The sequence below is a fragment of the Cryptomeria japonica genome, chromosome 6, assembly GCF_030272615.1.
Source record: "Cryptomeria japonica chromosome 6, Sugi_1.0, whole genome shotgun sequence".
Classification (NCBI taxonomy): domain Eukaryota; kingdom Viridiplantae; phylum Streptophyta; class Pinopsida; order Cupressales; family Cupressaceae; genus Cryptomeria; species Cryptomeria japonica.
In genome coordinates, this window is record NC_081410.1 from 79,899,212 (window position 1) to 79,909,778 (window position 10,567).

At 34.2% G+C, this 10,567-nt stretch overlaps 1 protein-coding gene across 1 annotated transcript; it reads right to left on the reverse strand.

Moving 5' to 3' along the window:
• Positions 1 to 666: 666 nt before the first annotated feature.
• Positions 667 to 6,292, reverse strand: LOC131072846 (ABC transporter G family member STR2-like). The gene is made up of 6 exons (XM_058009129.1): positions 5,870 to 6,292; positions 3,537 to 3,805; positions 3,202 to 3,430; positions 2,855 to 3,081; positions 1,696 to 2,194; positions 667 to 1,164 (listed from the first exon to the last, which is right to left on the reverse strand). Exons 1-6 carry the CDS (start codon positions 6,290 to 6,292, stop codon positions 667 to 669), a joined length of 2,145 nt encoding a protein of 714 aa, XP_057865112.1.
• Between the last annotated feature and the right edge of the window lie 4,275 nt (positions 6,293 to 10,567).

A 10,567-nucleotide genomic window follows, 5' to 3' on the forward strand; every position in this document is an offset into this window, starting at 1 on the left:
ACATAAACAAAACAAAAACCCACATCCTAAGAGATCCCATCTAGCAAATCTCTTCCAACCATCTCTTCAACTGATTTTACAATTTTAATGCATATGCAAAAGAATAATCTTCTTTTATACTTTGTTAAGATGAAAAAATAAACAAATTTTTCTTTATCTAAAATTTTAAAATTACACCTACCCATAAACAAACCAATTTTTATTTGAAACACCGTGATAAATTAGCAAATGAAATGATTTTGCATAAGTACAAAATAATTAAATATGATTCTATACCATGAAATCCGTTGCTCATAAGTCTTGATTCAAAAATCCTACCAAGGACAGAAACACCCTTCAATACATAAATCAGTTGACAATGTATATACATGGATGTGAAACCAAAAATTTGAAGCGTAAAATAGATACATACATGGGGCTCCTTGAAGAGTTGAATTGCATTTTTTATCTTTTGGTAGCAGCAGAATACATTTGTGCGTCTTGAGTACATCTTATTTGTTCTGAAAAAGTTAATTGGTGAGGCAAATGTCTGTGAAACCAAGCTGTGTCTCATCAATCATGCTCTTGGAACTTGTACGAAACAATAAAAATGGGTAAAATCCTAACCTCATTCAAATGAATTGAATGTTTCTCTAATACACAATCCCATCATGTTGAGAGCGCTTATCATGTCCTCTGGTTTTTGGAGGCAAAGCGCAGAATAATGTAAAACAAAATCCTGTAAATGACTGCCCAACCAAGAAGAGACGCCAGGCTTACCCACTTGTTCATTTTATCTGTACTGATTGACAGACCTGTTAACACTTCGGTGCGATGCAAGGCACAGATTCCTTTTGTCTCATCAAGAAAGGTGTAGCATATATCCCTTGAATATTCATTCATGATCATGCCTTCGTAGGAATACTTAATTGTAGAAATATAGTGCATCCATTGCCAATATATTGGAATACTTTCTCGTGGAATGAAGAAGCCACAGAAGAGAAAGAAGATGGCAGTGAAAGCAATGACTGCAGCATAGCCCAGGATATAATTGGGCACCACTGAACTCACAAACACAACGAAGGAATTGGTGGTTATAAGAGAGACGAAGAGGACCAGCACAAAGTAGTAGAAGTCTCCGTTCAGCTTCAAGAGGTACCACACTATGATGAAATATGTCAGAGCCTGAAAATCAGAAATGACTAAATCAATATGAAGGATAAACTCTTTTAATTACATCACCTTTGGGACATTTTATCTTTTTAAATCGATCAGTTTGTGAATATATTTTTATAATAGAATTGTTATTATATTAGATTGTGTAGAAATTTTTCCATCAATGTTTCAGATCATATTTTATGATCTATCATGAGGATGATAATGGAGAGCTCAACCACACTCTGTGATCTAGGATCAGAATGATAATTGAGAGCTCAAGGATATAAAGTTTCAGATCACACTCTATGATCTATCATCAAGATGATAATTGAGAGTTCAAGGAGGTCTTTTTTTCTCATTGAACTCTCAGTTATCATTCTGATGATAATCATGGAGTGTGATCCTATCTCCTTTTGAGCATTGAGTTCTCAAGTATCTGCATTCTGATGATGGATCATGGAATGTGATCTGAAACGCCATTAAAAATCTTTACACAATCTAATCCACAAATAATTGCATTACTCACAATGAATTGTGAAAATCTGGTTATGTTCTTACCTGAATTAATAAAAAGGGAAGGTTGGTTATGAGGCCTGATATAACGTATGAGGAGGCTCTGTATGCATTGTGTGAAGACTCCCTTATGAATATGAAGCGCTCCTGTATGAAGGCTGGCACTGCATCATTGGAAGAAAAGAAGAAGAGGCAAACTGTCGATATGAAGAAAGAGAGTACATTGGTCATGCCTTGCACATCCTTGTCTGGGAAAAGGAACATGGTGCCTAGCATCGCTCCCATCACTGTCAACACTACCTGCCTTGACAGAAACAACTCTGGGGTTCTTCTGATGTTGTGGAAGTTTCGTTTTATCAAGACTAGAACTTCTTTGTGAAAGGAGTTTGGAAACTTTGGACCCAGATCAATATCATGAGGAGACATTTGAATGGGGTTCTTGTAAAAGTAATCAGACTCGCCCACTGTGTACTCACTGCTACGAAGTGTAGAGCCTGTCGTGGATACGATCTCTTCTGAATTCACATAGTTTGGAGATAGTCCACTGCATAGGTAATACATTTCAATTCAAATACCAACAAAATGATAAAAAAAAATAATAATAAGCATCATAAAAACAAATAATTTTGGACTACATTTCATGGTCAATCATTTATTTATCTTATTGGCTCATATTGGGTCATCTTGGTGATAGATCATAGAATGAAATCAGAAATGATGATGAAAATTCACATAATCTAATTCAAAAATATTCATATAGTCTAATCTGAAAACTTTCATATAATCAATCTAAAAATATTCAAGCTAACATTATAAATTATGACATTATTAACTAGGGTTTTCCGTTCCAATTCCTGGTGATGAGTCCCATAATTTTTCTGGCCAGTCTTAAACCACACACTAAGCAACATATTAAGTCTAGATAATGTTAGTCAACTCTAGTGTTTAACACTATTAAGTCTAGAAGTGTATTCTTGGTGTGACCACACACTGTAAGCAACATATTAAGCCTAGAAAATGTCAGTCAACTCTGAGTGTTTAACACTTTTAAGCCTAGAAATGTAAGTTTAGTGTGTGATTTAAGCCATTCCAATTTTTCTTTTTTTTTTTTTGTCTATATAACGATTATGTAATAGTTGGACCTCTTCTGATTTAATCTAATGAGAACATTATAAATTATAAAAAATTTACTTAATATACACACCTTCTGCGATGTGTGCGTGAGGGAGTGAAAGTAAAGCTCTCCACTATTCCACTTCTCCCACGGCCCTTTCCCCTGGGTGTTCTCACACTATGGTCGAACTCATTTACAACATGAGCAGAAGAACCCATGTCGATTGATATCGACCGGCTTTCTTCCACACCCATATGCTTCATGCTTGGGCTTCGCAGATGCATTATCCCCGCAGCATCATGCCCCAGCCCCTTCACCTATTACAGTAAAATATTACAGTCAAACATATATAAACCCAAAAGTAATTTTCTTGTTTCATTCAGTAGAACATTTTTTTTCTTCGTCTAAATTCTTGGGAAGGGCTGAAATTGAGGTACCGAAGAAGCAGAAACGATTGATATGTCGACGTCATCCGTGAGCGCTGGGGGTCTAATTTTGGTGATGTAGTATTCTGCAAGTGCAGCGATAGTGAGGGTGGAGCGATCATATTCAGCGATTACGTCCAGCAAATACTCGATGCTGTTCTCGCCCTTTGGCACCTTGCGTCCCATGTTGGATAAGTGAACTCCCACATCCTTGGGAGATCCTTGATATATCAGCTGACCCCTGCACAATGCACATCACTATTCTATTACTTGTCAATTTCATGGTACTTTGGCCAAAAAAAAAGTTGCTGCAATTGGAAAGTATGAGGGCAGGAAAATGTGGGTGCCTGGCCAGAATGAAGAGATTGTCGAGGAGGGTGAGAATGCGGTGGGAAGGCTGGTGGATGGTCAGGATCACCACGCTGCCGGCCATGGCCACGTCGTGGACTTTCTCGATAACGCTGTGAGCACTGGAGGAGTCCAGACCTGAGGTGGGCTCGTCCAAAAACAGCAAAGCCGGCCCGTGAATCATGTCCACTCCAATTGATACTCGCCGCCGTTCACCGCCTGAAACTCCTCGTACTTCCTCGTTTCCTATGTACGTGTTTCTAGCATTCTGCCAGATCAAGAAACACAAAAACTTATATGGAGTGTGATCTTAAATATCGTTATCAAAAAAAATTTAAGATAGTCAAATTTAGAAACAATAACAGGGATCAATATTATAGATTATAAAAATTTGATACTTTTTTGAATCATAGAATATGTAAGTGCAAAAAGTTCTACCATAATCTAATTCAAAAATAATATTGATCAATATGAAAATTTCATAATTTTATGAATCATGGAATATGATCCAAAAAATTGATGCAAAAAGTTCTAAGACGTTCTAATTTAGAAATAATAATGATGAATATTATAGATTGATAATTAGGAAACATTTTCCATAGTTTAAGTCAAATTATGATATTACTATTGAGATTCAACGGAACGGCTTAAACCACACACACTAAGCTTACACTTCTATTCTTATAAGTGTTAAACATCATAGTTGACTGAGATTTTCTACGCTTAATATGTTGCCTAATGTGTGTGTTCACACTAACAATACACTGCTAGGCTTAAAAGTGTTAAAGACTCAGAGTTGACTAACATTCTTTATACTTTTTATGCTGCTTAGTGTGTGTTCTTTAAAGCTGGCCGGATTCAATTTTGTAATTTTTGAGTCAAACACATTGACCCATGTTTCATGAGTAGTGCTTCACAAGAAAACATCTCTCATGAGAATGAATGGTACACTTAGCACTACCTAGATGCGATGAGCACTCACTGCATCTAGGTAAGTGCTAAGTGTCCCATTCATTCTCATGAGAGATGAGTTCTTGAGAATTACTACTCACGAAACATGAGTAAACGAGTTTGACTCGAAAACTACATAGTTGAATCTAATAGCAATATCACAATATTATATATTGTTAAAATTTGATATTATTTTGAATCATAGAGTATGATCTAGAACATCAAGACAAATTTTTAAATATTTAGAAACAACAAAATATGATATTATCTTGAATTATAGATGATCAAATCTCAAAGCTTGGAGCATAGCAAGGACAAAAGGGTCACTCAATGGTAACTTAGAACTCATTGCATCTAGGTGATGTTCAAAGAGGTGAGTAGTATTGGGATAGGTGACCTTTTGAGAAGGCTCAATGCTTCACCTTTGTGAGCATTGCTACATGCAATGAGTGCTAAGTGTATGTTCGTTCTCACAAGAGATGGGTTCTCGTGAACCACTACTCACAAAACATGGGTCAATGAGTTTGACTCAAAAATTACATAATTAAATCCTCATAGAAATATCATAATATTATAGACTATAGAAATTTTGATATTATTTTGATTCATGAAGTATAGTCTAAATCATTGATGCAAAAAATTCCAACATTCAAAAACAACAGTGATCAATATTAAATATTATGAAAATATGATATTATCTTGAATCATATAATGTGATTCAAAACATCAATGAAAACGATTCTAACATGATTTAATTCAGAAACAATAGGAATCAATATTATAGATTGTGAAAAATTGATATCATTAAAAATAAAACTCGTTATATCATTTTTTGTATATTAAAAATATCTCCCCGTTTCCTTATTGTAATAGCCTTACTAATTAAACAAAAACAAATTCTCCCACAAACAATAATTAGAGGAGGGCTAGTTAACCTTAAACTTCAACTAATAGGTGAGGTAGATGTCATTGGATAACTCCTCCACCATAGAATAGTAGAAGCTTAATTAATCAAGCTACTAGAATAAAGAGGGGGAGCCTAGCAGTTCCTTTGGTGCATGAGGTCTAACTACAATTCTTACCCATGACCACTGCCATTATGCAGGGTGATAAATTAGGAATTATAGGAGAGGGTGGAGGTCTAACTAGAATCCCCACTCTTGGGTTTTTTTTATCTCTCCATTCAATTATAAAAGAATGGCTATTCAGTCTCTAGGATGCATCAATGTATAAGTTATGATATATGAAGATAACTTATTCATTGATGCATCTGAAAAACTGGATAAATAGTTCCCTCCAAGAGGTCATTTCCCAACTATAATTCCCTCCCACTTAATTCTCGCACTACAAGTAGAAAAGACATTGGTTTTTACATACATACCGTTAGGCCAAGCTGCTCTATGAGCTTCTCCACTCTGGCTTGCTTTTCTGAATAGCTAACTTCTTCACCAAGCCTGAACTCAGCAGCATACATGAGCGTCTCATAAACAGTGAGCATTGGGAAGAGCCTATCATCCTGCATAACATAAGCAGATGTTCGCTTGATAAGTGAAGGACTCATCAACCGTCCCTCCATGGACACCCTTCCTTGCAAACTCCCACTGGCTATGCGCCCCGCCAGGCCATCAAGAAAGGTGGATTTGCCTGCACCACTAGGCCCCATCACAGCCGTCACAGAGCCCTTGGGTGCATGCCCACTAATTTTGTGAAGCAAATCCACTTGTTCCTCAATCCACTTTCCCTCAATCTTTTGTTTCTTTGTGACAGTATAAGTCAGGTTCATGAACTCCAAACCTCCAGACATTTGCTTGCGGGAGTTGTGAACAAAAGTGCTGGCCAAAGGAGCCCCAGGGTAAATAGGTTTACGGGGAGCTTGGTTGCTTGCCCCTTTACTCATTCTGCCCTTATGAGTCATCCTCTTTCTTCAACCGGCTACTTTCAGAGCTCTTTGCACATCAAAGGCTTCAAGAATACAACAACCCCCCTGAGGCTCAGGCACAGGGGACTTGGGCCTGCTCATGAAATTCTACTTATGCACATAAGACGTATAGCGACGGTACAAAATGACAAGTTATGACAGCAAGTACGAATGGAAAATGAGAAACCAACAAGGAATTCACCTTTTCCAATATTGGGGGAGATACAACCGAAGCCTGGATATGGATACTCCAAACTCTAAGCGTTGTCTTCCATGGAGGAGGGACTATTCAATTCTTTTGGTTTTCTTGTATTGTCAATGATCCTCAGGATTTGTTTTCATTGCACCATGGCGTTTACGTTGAGTTTGGTATCTCTTGGAGCGTGGGTACAGTGAATGGAAACAAGTCTGAACATATTCCCGAGATGCTTGGTGTGATTTTGTCTTCTGCGTTTATTTCTTCTGAGTTCAATTATGAATGATATTTGATCCGGCACGGCAATGCTAAACAATGCTCTTCTGAGCTGTTCATTCTTGGTATAATCATGTAGTGAAAAGCTTTAAAATATGTGATTGGATGGTTTATAGTTATATATATATAATTTTGTTTTTGTTATTAGGTTTTTATTATTATTAAAGTTATTTTATGTTTCCATGATAAAATTATTATTGGTCATTTAATAGCATCTTAAAATGTTTTATGAATCTTATAAGTATAATAATTGAGGAGATTTTAATGAATATATTAAAACCACGTATCTATAAACATTTAAATGAATATATTATTTTTCAATTAAAAAGTAATTTATTAAGAGTATTATTTATATAATAGTATTATAATTATTTCGTAATTATTGATGCTTTATGTTATTATTTATTAAAAAAATATAACGTCTTATCTATAAACAAGGTCAGTATAAGATTTTATTCGTTTTAATTAATTTACAATATTTTTATCTTGAAATAAGAATTAATTAATATCATAATTTACTATGTTTAACTTAATGTTTTATTGTTTATCCTACATATTAAATTAGCATATTTATCTTTAGAAAAAATTATGGAAAAGACATAAAGAGATATCATTGTCATTCACTAGTTTCACTTAAATGGGAAATTCACTAAAAAAAAATAGGCAGCTCTAAAATTATACCTTTCAAATGCCTTTTCCATAGATTTTTCTAAAAATAAGTATATTGATAAACTAGTATATTCATTTTTTATTTTTTTAAATGCAAATATCATTATTAAGACAATAAAAAATAAATCAAATCCAATTTTTGCGGGTCTACATTTTGAAAACAAATCAAATCTGTTTTTTTCTTTTTAAAAATAAATCAAATCAAATATTTGCTTTATTCAATGGGTCTACTTTTTGTTTTTATTATCCAGGACCTCCTATAGACTAACTAATAAATTCATTTAATAGAAAAAATTCATAAGAAATAAATTAAATCTATTTCATTGCTAATTTTTCATTGATCAAGATTTGTCCAATAAAAGAGTTTATCTTTTGTTTACACTTTGAAATATTAAATTTTAAATTATTCCCAATACTTTGAATCACTTCATTTGTAATCTTCTCAAATTTATATTTGAGAAAATTATATTTTGATCATAGCATTAATTAGTTTATATTTTGTTTACACTTTGAAATATCAAATTTTAAATTATTCCCAATACTTTGAATCACTTCATTTATAATCTTTTCCTATTGGTTTAGAAATTTTAAATATTATTGAATATGTTTCTAACTAATCTTTATATACTACATAAATACCTGAATTATTCATTATTATTATTAATTTATTTAAGACTTAAATTATTTTATTTTAGATTTAACAATACTTTTCCTAAGTGATACTATTGCATTGCTTTGCATCAATCAAAAGTGGTTTTCTTTTTTATTTTCAAAATAAACTTGATTTTTATAAAGTTGAGATTTATATTTTAAACTAAATATATTGCAGAAATTATTTTATTTTTATTTATAATATTGTGAATAAAGTGATTTTTCTATATAGATATATATTTTTTTTTTCAATTTCTCAAAATATATAGATAAGAAAGCTATTTTATAAGGAGTTGATTCACCCTATATAAATTAAACAAAATAAAAATTTAAAGAAAACAATTATATTACACAAGAAATATTTATATTATAAAATTCAATTATTGTATGTATTTTTTATAATTATAATTTTGTATAGTTTTTCAAATCATTCTATTTTCAATATTTTTTGAAAATTATAATTTTATTTTATTTTATTTTGCTCGGTAATAGGTATGATTTATTAATTTTGACCCGGGAAAAAGAACCTGGCCTGACCCAGGGATGGCTACAACAAGGGAGCCATCTCCCCTGGCAACACAAAAAACCACAAAACCTATCAACAGATCTATAAAACCCACAAATAGAAAACCAAAAAAGCTCTAACCACCCCCTTCTTATGAGATTGCAAGATCATATCAAATGAAGCCTTGGGTATCTTCACTTTTTTCCCTTTCACAGTCACCCAACCTTCTTCCACCTTAGCTACCTCATTTTGTCATCCAGTTGTCTTTCACTTGGCCAAACTCTCATCCTCCATATTCTTGTCATCATACTGAGGAACATCCTCCTCCTCTTGACCCTCCACAAGGCATTTTTTCTCCCTTCCATCGGGTGTGGCAATATTCTTTTGTTGTTCACCAATAGGGATGGAAACCTTAACATTGTTTGGTATAGATTTTGCAACCTTATTCACATCCTCACGTGATGAAGGAGGTAGATCCCCACTAACCACTTGAGAAAAACTCTTTTGTTGCTCACCCTTTTTCTCAACCGTATAATGGTGGTGGGAAACATCCTTCCACCACAATGCCACCTTCTCCTATCTCAGTTTGGTGCATTTGGCAACCAAATGCCCAGTCTGAAAATACCTCCTACATCTAAAGGGTAACCCTTCATAATCCAAAGGCTGCATCCAACACCCTTTTGAGGTTTTGAGTGCAATTTCTACTGGAAGCCCACTACTGAAGTTCATCTCCACTAAAATCCACACATACGTTGAGTGTAGTAGATTTTGCGACTCATCATCAACCATTTAAAAAATGCCTAAGGAATCACCTATAGCTTCTAAGAAAGAATCAAACCAAAAATGTAAGGGTAGATTCGAAAGTCTTACCCAAATTGGAACCTTGTCAAAAGTTTCCAATGCAGGATAGAAGGTGGGATGCCAAGGTTTCAACATTAAAGAATGCTTATTCTCCCAACTCCAGATACATTCATGTAGAATCTGTTGGAATCCAATAACACTGAGAGGGAGGGGTGAATCAGTGTTATACTGGAAAGAACAATTTTAGCCTTATTAAAACATGCATACACCAACCGTTATACCGATACATCAGAATTGAAAGAAGTAAAGCAACCAATAAGCTAATCACATAAATAAGAACCATAACATACATAATTATACATGGTAAACCTCAAAGAGGAAAAACCATGGTGGGATTTTTGACTCACAATATCAATCCACTGGCCATATGAAGAGATATTAAGAAATATAAGGGGCCTGCACTTGCAGGAAGGCTTACAGCCTAGAGCACACTTCTTAATCACAAAAGGAGCCTCACTGACTACATATAAATCCAGACTACAATCTAGAGAAGTGTTGAACTGCAAAAGATAGCATCTTCTATGCCAGAATACGGTTTCAGTTAAGCTCCGTCTATCTGGTCTGAAACCCTAAACCCTTTACCGGAATAACTCTTACATAAATATCCTCACATACATGATCTCTCTAATATATTTTGCATCATATCATATCTGCATATCCATAATAATCTCCTATATCAAAAATGATCTAATCCAACTGACCTATATACCCTATACAACTTATCATGCCTTATGTCGGCTTACAAAGATTATTAAAATATCAAATTACATGTTGGCTAGATAACATAAATACATGAATATCAAACCGATAACCTTATTCTTAACCATGTTAGCATGTATTGTTGGTAACCAAAGAAATCCTTCTATCCTACTAGTGTCGGTGTTGGTGTAGTGTCTGTGAAGTGCCTGTCGGTACACAACTGAACCAAAACATGAAGTCAGAACAAGATACCATGTTGCCATCAATGACAACATAGTGAAACCAACCAATTCAGTATCAATTT

Coding starts and splice junctions, on each gene's coding strand:
- LOC131072846 (XM_058009129.1), bottom strand. CDS start 6,292: ATGTCTGGAGGTTTGGAGTTCATGAACCTGACTTATACTGTCACAAAG. Junction 3,806..5,869: donor TAGAGCAGCTTGGCCTAACG/GTATGTATGTAA, acceptor TTGATCTGGCAG/AATGCTAGAAACACGTACAT. Junction 3,431..3,536: donor AATCTCTTCATTCTGGCCAG/GCACCCACATTT, acceptor TGCATTGTGCAG/GGGTCAGCTGATATATCAAG.